Below are 21,654 nucleotides of genomic sequence, written 5' to 3'. Positions count from 1 at the left end.
GTTTGTGCTACGCTTTTTCTCCTCCGATATTGGGAGTGGTATTGTTGCAAACAGGAAACTACAGAAGGGTCTGCCCCGTATTTTTGCTCTCCTGCATTTTGTATCCTATGTCCTGTATCCTGTGTCCTGTATCCTATGTCCTGTGTCCTGTATTTTGTATTTTTAAAATTCAAATCAATCATTTATGGAACTGGACGACTGGTTTTATTCCTCTCTCTCTCTCTCTCTCTCTCTCTCTCTCTCTCTCTCTCTCTCTCTCTCTCTCTCTCTCTCTCTCAATTCTGGCAGGTTGGGCTGTTGCTACTTCTTTGTTGCATCGGATTGAAACCGACCGAATCCTGGATCCTTCTCCCCTCCCCCTCCCCACCCTGTCTCCCCTCCCCCTACCCCCACTCCAGAACCTGTTTCTTAAATTCTTTTTCCCCCTCCTTTTCCCACTCCACCTCTCGATCCTTTTTCTTCCTCCTCCTCCTCCTCCTCCTGCGATTTTAGAAGGCTTCTCTCTCTCTCTCTCTCTCTCTCTCTCTCTCTCTCTCTCTCTCTCTCTCTCTCTCTCTCTCTCTCTCTCGATCCTTTTTTTTCCTTATTCCTTATTCCTCTTCTTTGTGAACCCTGTTTGCTTTTCTCTCTCTCCTCCCCCTTCCTGTCTTACTGGTAGTTTTTCCCCCACATTTTCTCTCTCTCTCTCTCTCTCTCTCTCTCTCTCTCTCTCTCTCTCTCTCTCTCTCTCTCTCTCTCTCTCATTCATTTTTCTTCATGCATCATATTTACTTTCCTCCTTCTACCCCCTCTCTTGTCTCTCGGTGGCTTCTTCCCCAACATTCTCTCTTTCTCTTCTCTCTCTCTCTCTCTCTCTCTCTCCTTCCTTATTCCTTTTCTTCATGCATCATATTTACTTGCCTCCTTCTACCCCCCCCCCTTCTTGTCTCTCGGTAGCTTCTTCCCCAACCCTCTCTCTCTCTCTCTCTCTCTCTCTCTCTCTCTCTCTCTCTCTCTCTCTCTCTCTCTGAGAGTAGTGCCGCCTTCAGGAATTTCATGGGTCCGCAAGACAAGTGATCCCCCCCCTTTTTTTTTTCATCTCTTATGGAAGTGAGGTTGAAATCCCCTTTCCAGATGGACTTGACGTTTTTGGGATTTCCTGGAATATATTTATTTTTTTGCTTTTGTTTTTTGATGGATATGGGTATGTTTTTTTTTTCGTGTGGTTGTGTTTGTTTTGTTTTTTTGTTTTGTTTGTTTGGTAGGAAGGTCGGTTTTTTTAACTAGGGGTGTGAGATTTTAATCACTTCTCTTCATCGGATAATTATGGCATGTGTATGATTTAAAATAACTGTATAGATTCAAAGTATACATGTATAAATTTATATATTATTTATATATGTGTGTGTGTGTGTTTGTAATTCACTTTTAAGGAACCACGAGAGAAAAATATTTCAAATAATTAATTACACCTCAGCTTTTTATTTTACATTTACACCATTTTAAAATGTGTCTATATATGTATGTATGTATATATATATAAATATACACACCACACACACACATATATATGCATATGTATATATAACTTAATAAATAATATTGCCAAGACCAGGAAGAACATTCTTTATTGACAAGGATGGGAATCAATGAAATTACAATAAAATGAATTGTCATAATAAATATTCAGCAAAAATACTAACCAAATATATAAAATGAATAGTAAATACAAACTAAAAGGGTGAGATGTAAAATAACGAAAAATTAAAAGCGAACACAAACATAAAAATATGAAAATAAAACTAAGGTGAAATGTAAACAAACTACTGCTCACAAAGTGAAATATTTAACGACCCAATTGTGTACCTACTATGAAATTACACGATAGCTAGTTGAATACCAGACGAGTTGTTCAGTTCCGGTTTCATCTTTTTAATAACCAGGGACTCTGAAATCAAAAGGTCCAGTCTATTTGAACAAAAAGACGGTACCTGAAAATTCAGGTCAGTGAAAGGATGGTCCTGTGCTAAACTGTGTTCTCTAATGGCAGAAAAGGGTGGTTTGCAAAGAGGAGACCTAGTTCTAATAGAAAGACCTCTGTGTTCCAAAATTCTGTGTCTGAGCCAGCGGGAACTGGATCCCGCGTATCGCAGACCACACTGCGAACAAGTGAACAAGTAAACGACACAGGAATTAAGGTCCACAGGCAGAGTAGGTCTCTCCTTCAAAAGTGATCTAATAGTAAAAGGATTACAGAAAACAAACCGGAAACTAATTTGAGGGAAACAATGCTTAAGTATTTCTTGTAAGTTTTTTCGGACCATATAGCTACTATGACCAAGGTAAGGCAATTTAATGTACTTTACATCTTTACTAGCAGTACTGTAAACCGGTCTGGGACAAAACTTTTCATTTAAAAAAAATTTCAGAACTTTGTAAAATACAAAAATGGGATATGAGTTTTCAAAAAAATAATTCTGGAAGAAAACCATATCTTGATGAAATAAATTAAAATCACAACAAACATTGTAGGCTCTATTTATCAGAGTGCGTATTGAGTTCGTCTGACCTGAATTTTCAGGTACTGTCTTTTTGTTCAAATAGACTGGACCTTTTGAGTCGCTGGTTATTAAAAAGATGAAACCGGAATTGAACAACAATTCGTCTGGTATTCAACTAGCTATCGTGTAATTTCATAGTAGGTACACAATTGGGTCGTTAAATATTTTACTTTGTGAGTGGTAGTTTGTTTACGTTTCACCTTATTTTTATTTTCATATTTTTATGTTCGTGTTCTCTTTTAATTTTTCGTTATTTTACATCTCACCCTTTTAGTTTGTATTTACTTGTTCATTTTATATATTTGGTTAGTATTTTTGCTGAATGTTTATTATGACAATTCATTTTATTGTAATTTCATTGATTCTCATCCTTGTCGGTTTTTTCAGCCTGATGATGAGGTTTTATACCTCGAAAGCTCGTATAATAAAGAATGTTCTTCCTGGTCTTGGCAATATTATGTATGTATACATATATATATATATACATACCTCCAGTTTGACTTTACAAGACCTTTCTTATTATTTTTACTTCTTCTTCTTCTTCTTCTTCTTCTTCTTCTTCTTCTTCTTCTTCTTCTTCTTCTTCTTCTTCTTCTTCTTCTTCTTCTTCTTCTTCTTCTTCTTATTATTATTATTATTATTATTATTATTATTATTATTATTATTATTATTATTATTAATATTATTCTTTTTGGTCTATTATTTTATTATTTTTTCCTCTTCTTCTTCTTCCGATTTTATTGTCGTTTAATCCGGTTCTGCCTCATTAACTTCACTGCCCTTGTTTTCATACTTTCCTGAAAATGGCCTCTTGAGAGAGAGAGAGAGAGAGAGAGAGAGAGAGAGAGAGAGAGAGAGAGAGAGAGAGAGAGAGAGAGAGAGAGAGTTTTAAATGTTTTTCAAATAAGGAAAGGAATGATTATTGTAGAATTTTTCATTTATTATTATTATTATTATTATTATTATTATTATTATTATTATTATTATTATTATTATTATTATTATTATTATTATTAATATCGTTTCGTGTGAATAATTAACCAAATGTAATATTCCTAACCTATAAATATAATATTATTATTATTATTATTATTATCGTGAGCTTTTAAATATTATTGTTTTAGGAATAATTAACCAAATATATTATTTGTAACCTATAAATTATTATTATTATTATTATTATTATTATTATTATTATTATTATTATTATTATTATTATTAACCCTTCTTTCTTGGTTATAACCAACCCATCTCTTGCAAATGAATAAACAAAAAGAATAAACAAAAATTCTCGTACAAGGTCCTTGTAGTAGTTCCGACACGGCAATTGTAATATCACCCCTTGCATATTGGTTTTGGGGCGATGTGGGCCCTTTCATTCGATTTGGGATTGGGGGGGGGGGGTAAGGGGGCCATGGCCCCTCCCCCTCAACTTCCATCCTCGAAATTCGCCAGTGTACGAAACCGCAGAACACCTTAAAGTTTTATTTTTTATTATATATATTTTTGTATATTTTTTAATTGTTTGTTTTTTAGTTTTTGATATTTTTCTTATATATTTTTTATTTTCAGTTTATTTTTATTTTTATTTTTTATTTATTTTTTATTCTTCTTTTAAAATTTGACTTTATTTGAAAGAATTATTGCATTGTGGTTTAAAGGGTTTTGAATTATTATATAAATCTTGGGGCAAAACGCTATGTTAAATATATCTCTCTCTCTCTCTCTCTCTCTATCTCTCTATATATATATATATATATATATATATATATATATATATATATATATATATATATATATATATATATATATATATATATATGTGTGTTTGTGTGTGTATGTATATAATTATGTATGTATGTGTATATATAATATATAAATATATATGTAACATATATACATACATACATACGTACACATTGCTTTCAGTTTCTTAATTGTCATGTGATGATTAAGATTACTGTGGTATTTATTGACCTGCTATTGATATAAATATTGAAGTAATCTATCTATTGGCATTTATTCCACATTTGGAAAATGGCTTTCTTTTTGATACTGGCATCGTATAATTATCGTTTATTTATATTTGATTCTTTTCCCCAGTTCGTTTTGAATTATCTTCGTTTACATGATTATAATAATGTAATTTACCTTATTTTTTCCCATTATCTTCCCATCTCTTCTCGTACGTGGGTGCAAAAGAAGTATATCAGTATAGTGGAGAGAGAGAGAGAGAGAGAGAGAGAGAGAGAGAGAGAGAGAGAGAGAGAGAGATTCTTTCTTTTTACGAGAGAGAGAGAAATTCTTCTTTTTTGTTACAAGAGAGAGAGAAAAAAAATTCTTCTTTTTTTGTTGGAGAGAGAGAGAGAGATTTTTTCGTTTTTTGTTACGATAGAGAGAGAGTGAGAGATTTTCTTACTTTTTGTTACGAGAGAGAGAGAGAGAGAGAGAGAGAGAGAGAGAGAGAGAGAGAGAGAGAGAGAGAGATTCTTCCCTTTTGTTGAGAGAGAGAGAGATTCTGCTTCCTTTTTGTTAAGAGAGAGAGATTCTTCTTTTTTTTTACGAGAGAGAGAGAGAGAGAGAGAGAGAGAGAGAGAGAGAGAGAGAGAGAGAGAGAGAGAGAGAGAGAGACAGACAGACAGACCGGAAGGAGCAGTTCCCATTCAGTCTGCACGAATGGAAATATTTTTTTATCTTCCGTCTTACAGAAGAAGGAAGGAGTTGAATTGTGCTATTGTTTCCTGAGAGAGAGAGAGAGAGAGAGAGAGAGAGAGAGAGAGAGAGAGAATAAATCAACCTCAGAGTGCTTTTTCTTTTTTTTTAGCTGTGTGCAAACACTGCCCCTCCTCCTCCTCCTCCTCCTCCTCCTCCTCCACCACCAACAACCTCTCCCATTCTCCAACACTCCCTCCCTCTCTCTCCCTCTCCCCAACCCATGTGTGCCTGTGTTTGCGTGTGCTAGTATTTGTCTTATGTCTTTTCAGAAACTCAAACGAGAAGGCTTTTGTAGATTCTCTCTCTCTCTCTCTCTCTCTCTCTCTCTCTCTCTCTCTCTCTCTCTCTCTCTCTCTCTCTCTCTCTCTCTAACAAACAAGAAGAATCTCTTTCTCTCTCTCTCTCTTAACAAAAGGAAGCAGAATCTCTCTCTCTCGTAACAAGAAGGAAGAAGAATCTCTCTCTCTCTCTCTCTCTCTCTCTCTCTCTCTCTCTCTCTCTCTCTCTCTCTCTCTCTCTCTCTCTCTCTCTTGTAACAAAATGGAAGAAGAATCTCTCTGCAACAAAATGGAAGAAGAATCTCTCTCTCTCTCTCTCTCTCTCTCTCTCTCTCTCTCTCTCTCTCGTAACAAACAAGAAGAATCTCTTTCTCTCTCTCTCTCTCTTAACAAAAAGGAAGCAGAATCTCTCTCTCTCGTAACAAGAAGGGAAGAAGAATCTCTCTCTCTCTCTCTCTCTCTCTCTCTCTCTCTCTCTCTCTCTCTCTCTCTCTTGTAACAAAATGGAAGAAGAATCTCTCTCGCAACAAAAATGGAAGAAGAATCTCTCTCTCTCTCTCTCTCTCTCTCTCTCTCTCTCTCTCTCTCTCTCTCTCTCTCTCTCTCTCTCTCTCGTAACCAAAAAGGAAGAAGAAGAAGAAGCAGAAGACCTCTCTTGTACCTTATGTCCCAAGTGGTATGTTGAAGTCTTTCCATGGTCCGGTAACTAACCCCTCCTGGGATATTATGGCTAATGTGGTTTTACTTTGAGGCAGAGAGTAAACTCACAGATACTCGACTAACCTTTCCACGGGTACTCTCCAGTCCTACTTTCCAGCTCACACTCTCGTCTTGGGGTAGGGAACTTATCTTCAAACTAGAATTTAGAGAAAGGGGATCTGCAGGAGGTGGGTACTGTAGAAATAATGGGAGATTTTGGGGGGATAAATAGGTTTATTTGGAACTAAGAGGTTCCCTTTAGGTTTTGGGTGTGGGAAGGGTAAAATTTTAATAAATGGGTCTTTTTTTTCTTTCATAAATCTTTAATAAAAAGACTTTTTTCCCTTATGTGCCTTTTAAAAGATTATTACATTTAATGGAAAGTTTTATTGACAATTTTAAAGATTTTTTCCTTCATTGCTGTTAATATTTAGAAACCTAACGTTTTGTCTTCCACATTAATTCGCCCTTGTATATTTTTATTAAACTTTTTGTCGTATATTATGATGTATTTGTATATTAAAATGTGCCATTCCTCATTGTTTTGTTACATAAATGCAAGTATATTTTTATATAGTAAAAATTTTTATATAATGAATATATTTTATAAATATACTATTTGTATAATATTCTTTGTAAATATATACTTAAATATAATATATTATAGTTCATATAATCAATATTTTATTACTTATATCTATTTCAAGGTCAACATCAAAACCCAATTTCAATTACTGACTAAAATCATCTTCAGCCACAATATCCTACTCTCTCCATCCTCATTCTCCTCCTCCTCCTTCTCCCGCAGGACTCTCTGAAGGAACTGAAGAAGCAGGTGTCCCAGCACCCGTCCATAGTTCCTACGGACTTCGACATCACGCGGGAGGGCAAGCTGGTCCTACACGTGTCCCCAGAGAACCACCCGCTGGAGTTCGCCGTCAGGAACAATGAACAGGCCACGCTCAAACTCAAACAGCAGCAGGGATCGTCGGCTGCCCTTATCACTCAGGTGGGTTCTGAGGTCTTACTTCTATATATATATATATATATATATATATATATATATATATATATATATATATATATATATATATATATATATATATATATATATATATATCACCAACACACAGTCACGCGTGGAACAGAAATAAATTTCTGACTCCCATCAGGATCGAACCTAGGTCTTTCAGTTGAAAACACGCCGGTATGCAAACCCAGGTAAAGCCTTAGGTTACAGTGGTGCTCAGGTTCCAACCTCGTTTATGACTTGTGTGGCTTGGTTGGCGGCAGCGGTCTCGTCTTTCAATTGAAAGACCTGCGTTCGATCCTGGTGTGAGAATATATATATATATATATATATATATATATATATATATATATATATATATATATATATATATATATATGCATATATATATATATATATATATATATATAATATAAGGTGGATTCGAACCACCAACAGCAACAACCCCAATTATAATATATATATATATATATATATATATATATATATATATATATATATATATATATATATATTTCTGGCTCACGTCCGGATCAACGCAGGGTTCTGTCATATGAGAAGGCCAGGGCACTACCAGCTGACCCACACAAGTCGTGAAAAGAGTTGGAACTTATAAGTAACTTCTGTACCTGAGGTATGTGTGTGGTCCTTCGTTTCGAGAGACCTGCCTGGGTCTGATCCTGATGTGTCAGAAATTTATATATATATATATATATATATATATATATATATATATATATATATATATATATATATATATATATATATATATATATATATATCTTTATATTAATTCGTCTTTATGTTCTGTTATTTTTTTGTGCGTCTTCCCTTCTTAACTTTTGTTTACATCAGCTGATATATTTATTTTCCTTCTGCCATTTTTTTGTGAAAAGTTTCCTATTATTATTATTTTGTTCGTCTTAAGAAAACTCAAAGGGAAACCCCAGTGGGTCAGAGTATCTCTGATACGCCGAGGCCCTCTCTCTCTCTCTCTCTCTCTCTCTCTCTCTCTCTCTCTCTCTCTCTCTCTCTCTCTCTCCAGGGCGGCGCAACCGATCGGGCGTAAACTCTGTGATATATATTTCCTTTATAAGTCGGCTGGAATGAATCCGAAGGTTCTTTTTTTTATTTATTTTTTTATATTCTCTCATTTTTATTTTTTTTTAATTTTGGGGTGGGGTAGGGATCTAATATATTTTTTTTTTATTTATTTATTTATAAATTGTTTTCTGTTTTCAAAGGGGGAAGGGGGGGGGAACTGACAGGCTTTCTTGAATGTCGACCCTTAGTTTATGTTATTTAAACAATCGGCTACCCGCCTGCGTTAAGATAACGTCATTTATTTATCTCCCGATCTATTTATTTTTAATAGTCTATTTACATTTCTTAAACCTTCTCTTGGTGAAAATGATATCTGTTGACTCATAATTTAATTTCTCTTTATTGGAAAAATATTATCACCCATACATAGGTTCTGTTTACTTTCGTATGGAGTTGTATTACGTTCTCGTACGTTTAGGAAATTATCGTACACCAGAAGGTTGCGGTCTGTCAGACTCTGAGATGTCGTACGTGGAATTTTGAAAGTCTTCACTTTTTAGAATTTGTTCATTAAAGTTGGAATTATTTATGTATTTTGTTTTATTTATTAACTGATTCTCATTTTTGAAGGTTTGAATTGTAATGCAACAACGAATCATCTCCTTTATATTTGTTGCAAAGGAAACTTGATTAGTTTAAATATGGATTATTATTATTATTATTATTATTATGTAGAAAATTTTCATGCCATCAGAGCAGGAGAAAATGTGATAAATAATTTTCACTTTTAATCATCTTTTCATTACTTCTTGGTTAGGGGCTCTTTTCTGTCTCCCCCCCTTCCTCTCCCCTCCTATCCCCCTCCCCCTCCCCTTCCCGGTGGCTTGGGGATTAATGTCTTATTTCTCCTGTTTGGGAAAATAAAAAATCCCAAATGAGATTTCTGTTCTTTTGTACTCACAGGCTGTAAAATGAATTTTTAATTTACTTGGAGAGAGAGAGAGAGAGAGAGAGAGAGAGAGAGAGAGAGAGAGAGAGAGAGAGAGAGAGAGAGAGAGAGAGAGTCTGGATTTTTCTGTTTTAATATGTTTTTGACATTGAAATTTCGAATGAGGTCTCCAAGACTTTGGGGGTCTGATTTTTGAGAGAGAGAGAGAGAGAGAGAGAGAGAGAACTGAAAAAAATTTGGGGAAGATTATTTCATGTAGACGATGACAGCTATAGAGATGGTTCTTAAGCAGATGAGAGAGAGAGAGAGAGAGAGAGGGGGACGGGTGTTGGGGAGGGGAAGGAGGCCCTGAATTAGACTTTTCCACCTGGCAAAACCACGAAAGTTAAATGGGTCGGAAAATGAGAATATTATTATTCCCGCGATGTCTCTCGTATGCTTTCTCTTCTCTTTCTCCAGTTAGTTTTCTTTCTCTTTCTCTCTCTCTCTCTCTCTCTCTCTCTCTCTCTCTCTCTCTATATATATATATATATATATATATATATATATATATATATATATATATATATATATATATATATATATATAATATATATTTATGATTCTGTTTAATAATAGCGAGAAAATCTTTTTTCTCTCCCATTCTCTCTCTCTCTCTCTCTCTCTCTCTCTCTCTCTCTCTCTCTCTCTCTCTCTCTCTCTCTCTCTCTGTGTGTGTATAAACATACACATACACATATTGGTATGTTATACACCTCACCTCATTCTAATTAATGCCAACGCTTATGAACCTCGGGTGGTGCCATTGAGTAGATGTGGGATATGACGTCACCATCTGCGTGCAGCTGACGTTTGGCGTGCGCAGAACGACGTCATTATAAACGTTCGACGCACTTGGACATGATGTCATTATGTCATTGTAGCTGCTGAATGGTTGCAGCTGTGTTCGAACGGTTTTCTGCAGACCACATGAAAGAGAGAGAGAGAGAGAGAGAGAGAGAGAGTGGTTTCGGAGGAGTTGTTGCAGTGGTTGATGGTGTAAATAGATGAATTGATATGTAAATAGATAGATAAATAAGTAAATAAATAAATTGATAAATAGATAAATGGATGAATAAATAATTACACAAAAAATGAGAGGTTTATGGGACTTTTAAACAATGTTTTAGTTCCCAGGAAATATCCCGTAACGATAATATTTGACTAAATAAATTACGATATTTTTCCAAAGTATCATGGTTTATGTAGTCAGATATTATTATTATTATTATTATTATTATTATTATATTATTATTATTATTATTATTATTATTATTATTATTATTATTGACCGGATTATTATTATTAATATTAATATTATTTTGATTAAGACTAAGCAATTCTTTGAACTGTTCTCCCTGCAATGAAGGACCGAAAGGATTCCTCTTGTCCTATTTCAGAATCCTTCACCCATCCTATTCCCCTTTCAGGAATTATCCTAGCTTTTGGCAAACACCCCCTTTTTTTAAAGTCCTTGGTTTCATTCACCCCACAGCGTATTACCCCTTTTTCCTTTTAATTTAGTTTTGTACTTTTTGTCTTTTCCTCTCTTCATTTTTCTTTGACCACTTTTCGGGTTTTATTTTGGCCCCCCCCTTCCCTTCCCTTTTCCCCTCCCCATAAAAAAAGTCCGGAATATTTTGGTAAGTCGAAAATGCAAATGCTGGTTTTGACGTGTGCTGGGGCATCCCCTCCTTATTCCTTCCTTTCCCCCTCCCCTTTCCTATACCATCCCCTTCCCCTTAGAGTTCCCACCTCTCCTACCTCCTCTCCCTTACCCTACCCCTCTCCCTACCCCCCCGTCTGCCCACCCCTCCTCTCCACCGCCACTGCCATTTTCCTTTTTGTTTATGAAGGGTTTCTTCTTTTATCTCTGCTGAATAGTAGTAGTCGTTGGGGGGGACGGGGGGGGGGGGCAGGGTGGGGAGAGAGTTGTTGGGTTCTTGTTTTTATTAATTTTTTCTTTTTATTTTATTTTGAATTTTATTCCGGTTGTCGTGTTTTGCTCGGGGAATTGGTGCGAGTTGGAATGAAATTTTGTGTGTGTGTGTGTGTGTGTGTATCGTGATGTTTTGGTGCTCACGTTTGTGTTGGGAAGCGCGCGCACAAGCAGATATATATATATATATATATATATATATATATATATATATATATATATATATATATATATATATATATATATATATATATATATATATATATATATATATATATATATATATATATATATATGAAAATAAGAAGGCCCATAAAACACTATTTAAACGTGGAAACCATATATTTCGGGCACTTGTTTCTGTGCCCCTGTTCACTGGTAGAATATGGACAGGTGGAAAGTTACAATGGTATATATACAAAAACATGAAGGTGTGGCCTTAGGCCTCCGATGTTAAGGAGGTGGCGTTTCTTAAGAAGGAGGAGATTGACCAAATTCCCTAGTGGTTTTTGGCCTCATTAGCTCCCGTTTGGCGATGGATCTGGCGGTCGCGTTTCTTGGGTCATCTTCTTCAAAAAGGGTGCGAGGATTAAGGTGTCAATGGCGTCCGATTTCCAATGTCCTCCTGACAGGTTCATATTGTTGGTTTGATTGATGATAGCAGATTCCAGCATCTTTCTTTTGTACGGACAGCTACTCTTGAAAACCAACTCCGCCCCACTCCAGTTAATGACATGCCCTGTATTTCTAATATGTAGGAAAATTCCCGAACTCTCGAAGCGTAACGTACTGATCTTTTGTGCTCTGTTATTCTTTGCGAGAGCGATCTACCTGTCTCGCCTACATAAATGTCATGACAATTACTACACGGTATCTTGTAAACTCCGGCTTCTTCCCTTTTGTTATTTAAGTATACAGGGCATGTCATTAACTGGTGGGGCGGAGTTGGTTTTCAAGAGTAGCTGTCCGTACAAAAGAAAGATGCTGGAATCTGCTATCATCAATCAAACCAACAATATGAACCTGTCAGGAGGACATTGGAAATCGGACGCCATTGACACCTTAATCCTCGCACCCTTTTTGAAGAAGATGACCCAAGAAACGCGACCGCCAGATCCATCGCCAAACGGGAGCTAATGAGGCCAAAACCACTAGGGAATTTGGTCAATCTCCTCCTTCTTAAGAAACGCCACCTCCTTAACATCGGAGGCCTAAGGCCACACCTTCATGTTTTTGTATATATACCATTGTAACTTTCCACCTGTCCATATTCTACCAGTGAACAGGGGCACAGAAACCCTGAAATATATGGTTTCCACGTTTAAATAGTGTTTTATGGGCCTTCTTATTTTCATATTACACTGTAGTATTACAGGAAAAGACATTCATATATATATATATATATATATATATATATATATATATATATATATATATATATGTACTGTATGTATGTATGTATATATATGCATATATATACACAGTATATATTATATGAAAGTGCATATATACATATACTTATATATATATATATATATATATATATATATATATATATATATATATATGTGTATATATATATATATATGTATATATATATATATATATATATATATATATATATATATATATATATATATATATATATATATATATATATATATTTAATTTGTCTTTTCAAGCGTGTTACTTTCTTAACAACTGAAAGGTGTATTTCACAGAATATAACAATTTCACATAGTGAAGTAATTAGTATAAAGAGACGTAAACCTGGGTGACATTTATTAATTGAACAACGCTCGAAAAGAGATCCGGAAATTGTAGTAAAAAATCAAAGAACAATAATAATACTAGCAACATCAAAAACAATAACAACAACTCAGTGAATTGTAGAACAACATAAAAGGCTCCTGTATAAGCACACTCGAGTAAATCCCCCCTCTTTCCTTTCGTTTAATCTCCTCCCCTCCCCTTCCCCCTTCCCTTCCCCTACTTTCCCAAAGATCTTGAAACCCTATTTCCCCCTCTAGTGGATGTTCACTTAGCCCTCTCTCTCTCTCTCTCTCTCTCTCTCTCTCTCTCTCTCTCCTCTTGTGCGTTTTGTTTACACTCCTTTTGTTGTATTGTTCCTTTTGTTTATTTACTTTCCCTTTTGTTGTTCAGTCTTGATTACATTTTGAAGGAGCTTGGTGTTTGTCTTTTGTTTTAAATGGCCCCGGATTAGGGTCTCTCTCTCTCTCTCTCTCTCTCTCTCTCTCTCTCTCTCTCTGTCAGTCACATTTGTCTAGCTTATCTCCTGATAATTGTGTATATAGTTACGTAGCTTTGCAAAACTCTCTCTCTCTCTCTCTCTCTCTCTCTCTCTCTCTCTCTCTCTCTCTCTCTCTCTCTCTCTCTCTCTCTCTCTCAAAGATATAATAAGGATAAAAACAATTAAAAACAATAAGAATTCCTCCCTTAATATATTATTTTGAAAATCTGTCATTCCATCTCTCTCTCTCTCTCTCTCTCTCTCTCTCTCTCTCTCTCTCTCTCTCTCTCTCTCTCTCTCTCACACACACACACACACACAGATATAATAAGATTAAAAACAATAGATAATAATAAGAATTCCTCCCTTAATATATTATTTTGAATATCTGTCATTCCATCAATTCTCTCTCTCTCTCTCTCTCTCTCTCTCTCTCTATATATATATATATATTATATATATATATATATATATATATATATATATATATATATATATATATATATATATATATATATATATATATATATATTATAATATATATAACCCTTCCTTCTCCGCAGGGCGATGAGGGCAGCATCCTTGCGGGCGAGGACTCCCTCCCCCACCAGCAGCAGATAACCTGCGACTCCATAGAGCTGAAGGACTTGAGCAGCAGCAGCGCGGCGCCGGGTGAGAGGGGGGAGGGGGTGGGGCAAGAGGAAGGGCTGGGGGAAGAGGAGGAGGAGGAGGAAGAAGAGGAAGAGGACGATGAGATCCCTCCCTCGATCAGCAACGCCGCCTTCGACGAGGAGCTGCAGAGGGCGATCATCGCCGCCGCCCAGGGCAGGGATGTGCACCATATACAGGTAGGCAGGGGAAGGGGTCGGGGAGGGGAGAGAGAGAGAGAGAGAGAGAGAGAGAGAGAGAGAGAGAGAGAGAGAGAGAGAGAGAAAGGGTATTCAAGTAGAAAGAATGTGACAGGTGTTTCATGTACAGTTGAAGAGAGAGAGAGATAGTTTACAAGTAGAAAGAATGAGGAGTTTCTTGTAGAATTGAAGAGAGAGAGAGAGAGAGAGAGAGAGAGAGAGAGAGAGAGAGAGAGAGGGTATTCAAGTAGAAAGAATGTGACAGGTGTTTCATGTACAGTTGATGAGAGAGAGAGATAGTTTACAAGTAGAAAGAATGAGGAGTTTCTTGTACAATTGAAGAGAGAGAGAGTTTACAAATAGAAGGAGAGAGACAGGAGTTTCATGTACAATTGAAGAGACAGATAGTTTCGTATACAAGTATAGAGAGAGAGAGAGAGAGAGAGAGAGAGAGAGAGAGAAAGAGAGACAGCGAAAAGTTGTCTCGTATATTCTGTATTTTTTTGAAAATGATTGACATACCAAGAGCTATATACTTTTTAATATCATGTCAATACTTTGTTTGTAGATATTATAATTATTATTATTTTGCATAGTCAAATCACAGCCATCTTTGTCTTGATGTTTTAATGAATATTAATATTATTAATAATTGTTTTTTTATTCTCAAAAAGAAAAACTAAAATCGTTACATTATCACCATCTATATGATGGCCACTGACGATCCCAGCTTAATAATGATTTTGATTAATGATTATCTTAATTTATTATTTTAATTTTAATTTCTTCCGTGACCTCAGCTGTACAAAGCTGAGGGCAGCAGCCTGGGATTCAGTGTCGTGGGCCTGAGGTCAGAGAAGAGAGGAGAACTGGGCATTTACGTCCAGGGCATTCAACCCACGGGCATCGCTGCAAAGTGAGTGTTGGAAATCAGTTTTGTTTTTGTTTGTGTCTTTTTATATATATATATATATATATATATATATATATATATATATATATATATATATATATATATATATATATATATAATGTTAAAAGTACTCCCTTCCATATAAGTATAAAAGTACTTAGTTCATAAGAACAGACTCTCTCTCTCTCTCTCTCTCTCTCTCTCTCTCTCTCTCTCTCTCTCTCTCTCTCTCTCTCTCTCCGCCTTCACTTCCACGTGTGTGCTATCTCAAAACAGCAACAAGTGGCTCGGCGGCGCTGCCAGATGCACGAAAAACGAACAACTGGCCAGGCGAGGCGACGTGGCATCGCCGTGAACTACTTTTATCTGTTGTCCTACAAATTATAATTTTTCTACTTGTTTTGTGTCGTTTGTTTTTGTCACAGGGACGAATGTATTCGTTGCTGTGTTATTTCTGTCTCTCTCTCTCTCTTTCTCTCGATCTTTCTGTCCCCCATCTCTCTCTCTCTCTCTCTCTCTCTCTCCCGAGGAGGCTAATGAACTTCTCTCTCTCTCTCTCTCTGTGTGTGTGTGGGGGTGGCATTGTTGTACAGGTGTGTTTGTGTGTTTGTGCGTGAGTCAGCAGCTGGTCGTTTCCGATGTCACACTGACCCAGTAAAGTGACGTAATGTTATCATTGTATTTTTTTGTTATTGTTTTTTTTTTTCTTTATTATTTTACGGTCATTCCTTTTCCTCGTTGTGAGGTCAGCGGTCGGTTTCAGACTGTGGTGATAAAATCTATATGAATGTTTCATGTTTTTATTTTTAAAACGGTGAATGATTCCGTTATTTATTTAATAAGTAGAGGGATGCTGAGTTTATTAAATGGTAAATACAATTATTGATACAGTTTGCACAATAGATTGCTCGTAACGATAAAATCGAGGTGAATTTTCCACGGTTTTGACTTATTTAAAGGCTAATAAATCCCTCATTCACTTAATAACTAGATAGATATTGAGATTATTAAATAATAAATATAAATATTCATTCAATTTATGCATTACAATCCTCCTTAAACCCGTATTTTCACGGCTAAGCGGCGTTTTAAAGAAAAAGATTTTCCGAAGGGGTGACGATCAATAGATGGCGAAAGCTGCCGCACGGGGGCAGCACCAATCAACCGGGCCCCCAAGACATCTCATGCGTTAGTTCTCGTCGTTGCCAACAGATGGCGGGAGCTTACGTTCCCGTTTTCGAAAGCCACAACACGATTTAGTGTATTTTATGAAACTTTTGGAATACGTTTGCCTTGGTGATATATATTTATTGATTTTAGACATTCATTGAATATTGTAGATAATGATTATGTGGGAAATTTCTTACGGGATCGTTTTCTCTCAAAGAAAACGGGTTTGGAAGTGTCGTAGAAAGTGGGAATTCGCTGAAATTCGATTTTTTCTTTATTTTATTTGTGTTTTTTTTTTTTTTTTTTTTCTCCGGAATGGAAGGAATCGATGTTTCACCATTTTATGTTCGGAAATTGATATAATGAATTGTATATATATATATATATGTATGTATATATATATATATATATATATATATATATATATATGTATATATATATATATATATATATATATATATATATATATATATATATATATGCTTCAAACATTATTATTATTATTATTTTTATTATTATTATTATTATTATTATTATTATTAATAATCTGCAAGTTCGCTTTTGATGATGAGACCAAGAACTTATAACTCTCTCTCTCTCTCTCTCTCTCTCTCTCTCTCTCTCTCTCTCTCTCTCTCTCTCTCTCTTCATTTTAAGCGGGTTTGGTGTCCCAGTCAAGAAGTTAGGCGATATTTCAAACTAGATTTAAACAAAGTATATAAACTCGTTAAGTTGATTGCTCCCTCTCTCTCTCTCTCTCTCTCTCTCTCTCTCTCTCTCTCTCTCTCTCTCTCTCTCTCTCTCTCTCTCTCTCTCTCATATCTGCAATACTTTCTTCCATCAGTATAATTTTTGTGAATGTTTTCCCTCCCGTTGATACTCACCACAGTCGACTAATTACCAGGTACTTTATTCATTACTTCAGTTATCCGAGGCTGTATGGATTATTCAGGGAAGGGGCACTATTGTTGCCTCCTGTGGGATCGATCCCGTGGTTTGTAGATGCTAACAACTGCCAGAGCTTAATCAACTCGGCTACAGCAGGCATTGTATCTTGCCAGTTTCGTGACCTTATTGACCTAAGTCCCGCGACCTTTGACCCTAAATAATATCCAGTCTTTTGTTTTTAATTGACCTATTTTATGTCAGGTCACCTTTCTCCATTAATTCTCCTGAAGGTGCTGCTCTTCTTATGAGCCTTCGTTGTTTGACCTCGCATGACCTGGAATCTTGTAATTTGACCTTTCAGTGTCTGTGACCTGGGACCTCGGTGAATCCCTTCCAGGTTGTTGACCTTCGTAGCCGTTCTAGCTTTTAATCATATATATAATATTAGGTTAGTTTTTTTAATAGTATATCATATATTACAGTATAGTAAAGGAATTTCAAAGATGCTTAAAAGATTTACTCTCTCTCTCTCTCTCTCTCTCTCTCTCTCTCTCTCTCTCTCTCTCTCTCTCTCTCTCTCTCTCTCTCTCTCTCTCTCTTCAAAACATTTGTCTTCTTATTATGTTTATACTTCATGATAGGTGAAATTATATCTGTATGAGAGAGAGAGAGACAGAGAGAGAGAGAGAAATGACGTTTGCTCCTGTGTGACTTCATCTCTCTCTCTCTCTCTCTCTCTCTCTCTCTCTCTCTCTCTCTCTCTCTCTCTCTCTCTCTTTGTTAGTCATAATGACGACTGGAGAATGGGGATTCTCCATAGGCCTTCCTTCCTCACGTAGTTTTGAAGTAGTCCCCACCCCCGTAGTCCCCTTACTTTTCTGGTGGGTAAGTTGAACTTTTTTGTAACCCAGTTTTTCACCCTTTGTTATTGAGAGATACACTTGTGATTTTAATCGTGGCTTCTCTCTCTCTCGCTCTCTCCGGGAAAAATGATACCGATCAGTTTGTTATTTGATGCCTGAGTGCTTGCTCTCTCTCTCTCTCTCTCTCTCTCTCTCTCTCTCTCTCTCTCTCTCTCTCTCTCTCTCTCTCTCTCTCTCTCTCATATACATATATATGTATGTGTGTGTGTGTGTGTGTTCGCGTGCGCGCGCGTGCGTATAGCAGCGTCCATGACGAGGCCTCCTGTGTCCTTTTTTTATCCCGGGTCACTCGAGGTGAAACGTTGATTGACTTGGCTGCCCTTTGTGATAGGGTTTACCCTAGCTATTAACCGGAAATAGGTCACTGGGGAGCTTTCCCCCCCTTTTTTTCGGGTGGGAGGGTGGGGAAGGAGGGGGCCTAACGAAGAGAGGCCCCTCCCCCTCCCTTTCCCCAGCGGGTGTCTTTTTCCCCGGTTCATTATTTCAGTTTTTATTCTCTTGGGTAGTTTTTTTATTTTGTTTTTATTTCAATTCAAGTAGTTTTTTTGCAGTTTTTGTTTTCTTATATGTATGTATGTATGTGTATTTGTATGTATGTATATGTACACGTAAGTCTGTATGTATGTATGTGTATATAGAGAATTTTAATTTTCTTTTATTGTAGTGATTTTAGACAATTTTGCATTGCTTTTTATATGTATATATATATATATATATATATATATATATATATATATATATATATATATATATAGAGAGAGAGAGAGAGAGAGAGAGAGAGAGAGAGAGAGAGAGAGAGCTCATAAATATAAACATTTTTCCTAGATATAATTATTGGAACTCTTTTTGTAAAAAAATAAAACCTTAATTTTATAATTTTACCAGACATTTCTATGAGAGAAATCTCTCTGTAATTCGAATGTTTTTGTTCCCTTTTTTTTTTCCCCCGAACGTAATCTCGTTTGAAATTCGCCTTTCAAAAGAGAGTTAATTTGAAGCCATTCGAAGCCACCCAAAGCACCCTTTTCTCCGTTTTAATTGCTTGTGAAATTTGTTCTCTCAAAGCTGAACAGTCTCTCGTCAGTGGTAACAGGATTTGTTCGCTCGCCCGTGTTCTAGATCCGACGAATTAACTCATTTTGTTCTTCTTTATCAAGGCTCGTTTTCAGAGTAATCGTCGGGTTTTGTGGTGCGTTCATATGGGGTTCTGTTGTTGCATAAAACCGTTCGTTTTTGTGGTATTTGGTTCCGGGGAATCGCTCGTTCATGTAGCAATTCGGTTTGAAGGTCGAAGCCTCGTTCATAAGGGTTCCATATTTAATTTTACGTAGCGTTTCGGTTTCAGGATTCGAGGCTTCGTTCATAAGGGTTCCACATTTGGTTCTTTTACGTATCGTTCGTTGTTTGAAAACTCGAGGCTGCGTTAATAAGGGTTCCACATATGGTTCTTTTACCTGTCGCTTTCTGTTTGAAAACTCGAGGCTGCGTTCATAAGGGTTCCACATTTGGATGTTCTACGGAGTGTTTTCTGTTTGAAAATTCGAGGCTGCGTTCATAAGGGCTCCACATTCGGTTTCTTTTACGTATCGTTTTCTGTTTGACAACTCGAGGCTGCGTTCATAAGGGTTCCACATTTGGTTCTTTTACGTATCGTTTTCTGTTTGAAAATTTGAGGCTGCGTTCATAAGGTCTCCAAATTTGGTTCTTTTACGTAGCCTTTCTGTTTGAAAATTCGAGGCCTCGTTCATAAGGGTTCCACAGTTGGATGTCCTACGCTCCGTTCATAGGCATTCCGTTTTCAGATTCAGCATGAAGATGAACGCGACCTTCGCGTTGTTTTCTGAAGCTATTCTTTCATAATATGAATTTCTTATTGATGTAAAAAATGCCAAATATTTTCGGGGGTGGACCAACCCCTGCCCACCATCGTCCCCTTGTCTTAGCTGTGATATGACCTGTTATGACCCACTAAATTTGGGTGCAGTTATTAAGACTGGCGTGGTTGGTAACCTGTGAGTTGAAAGACTGGTGTTTTATTTATTTTTAATACTTTTGTTTATTTTCTGTTACTTGGGAATGCCATGGGCTAAGGATGACTTTCCGACCATCTAAGTGGAATGCTTAGAGTGGTCAAAAAAAAAAAAATGCTGAAAAAAATAGCAGGTGGGTGTGCCCTGCTTCTCGTTCTATTTTGAGTTTAATTCCTGCTTTATTTTGTTCACACTTGTGAATTGATGTTAGCATTTATTTGAATTTAGTTAAATATTAACATACAACAAAATTAATGTTAGCACTTGTTTGAGTTTATCTACTTATCAGCATGCAATTTAATTGATATTAGCAGTTGTATGGGTTTAGATAAACATAAATATTAATCTACATGAATAATAAAGAGCTTATATAGCCAACCATTTACCACGACCAAAAAAAAAATTTTTTTCCCCAAACTTATTTTTGGGTCTCATTTGACACTGGCCACTCCCCTCCCCCTCCCCCACCCTCCACACCTCCCTTCCCCTTCCCAGAAGTCGCCTTCTGCGGCTGCTGCCTTACCCTTCTATTATTTTTCCCTTTCTCTCTCTCTCTCTCTCTCTCTCTCTCTCTCTCTCTCTCTCTCTCATCTGATGCCCTTGATAAGACAGAGAAAGGGCCGCGGCTTATCAGCCTTTCTTATCTCTTCTTTCTGAAAGCTATTCTTTAGATTTCTTTTTCTCGGTCGATCGCATTTTGGTATAGTGCGGAGAGAGAGAGAGAGAGAGAGAGAGAGAGAGAGAGAGAGAGAGAGAGAGAGAGAGAGAGAGAGAAGAGAATGAAGAACTGGTCTAGTGATAAATATTACAAATAATATCTTGTTGGAGTGATTGTTATTTTTTAATGTTTTGTAACTCAATTGAATCTGAGAGAGAGAGAGAGAGAGAGAGAGAGAGAGAGAGAGAGAGAGAGAGAGAGAGAGAGAGAGAGAGAGAGAGATGAAGAACTGGTCTAGTGATAAATATTCAAAATATCGTATAGAGGTAATAATTCATATTTTGTTTTTGTAATTGTTCTGTAACCCTGTTGCATCTGAGAGAGAGAGAGAGAGAGAGAGAGAGAGAGAGAGAGAGAGAGAGAGAGAGAGAATTTAATATTTTATCGAAAAGATTAATGGACGTGGTCTCTGTGATTCGTGGCCGATGGCAGCGGCTGTCACTGGTTCCTGTCTGCAAAAGGCCGGATTGTTTTTGACATTGAATGTGAAGGGCTAATGGGAATGGCGTGAATGGGCGGACGGATGATAATGGATGGATAGATAGAGAGATAAATAGATAGATACATAGATAGATTGATATAAGCAGATTAATAGAGAAAGGTTTTTCATATATTGCAAAAAATTGTTTAAATCGTCATTTAGGGTATGTTTAGGGCATTTCTGCGTGTGTGTGTTTGTG

The 21,654-nt window shown here is 36.5% G+C and overlaps 1 protein-coding gene across 1 annotated transcript in view; it reads left to right on the top strand.

The window, feature by feature from the left end:
* Nucleotides 1–21,654, top strand: part of LOC136852679 (multiple PDZ domain protein-like) — a 1,083,224-nt gene that overhangs the window by 336,872 nt on the left and 724,698 nt on the right. Inside the window, 3 exon segments of the mRNA XM_067127591.1 lie at nucleotides 7,041–7,241; nucleotides 14,048–14,332; nucleotides 15,133–15,248. Of these exon segments, the coding sequence (XP_066983692.1) occupies nucleotides 7,041–7,241; nucleotides 14,048–14,332; nucleotides 15,133–15,248 (602 nt within the window).

Source organism: Macrobrachium rosenbergii, chromosome 26 (assembly GCF_040412425.1).
Source record: "Macrobrachium rosenbergii isolate ZJJX-2024 chromosome 26, ASM4041242v1, whole genome shotgun sequence".
Lineage (NCBI taxonomy): Eukaryota > Metazoa > Arthropoda > Malacostraca > Decapoda > Palaemonidae > Macrobrachium > Macrobrachium rosenbergii.
The sequence above is the reverse complement of the archived record's forward strand: the minus strand, read 5'-3'. Positions and strand labels throughout refer to the sequence as shown.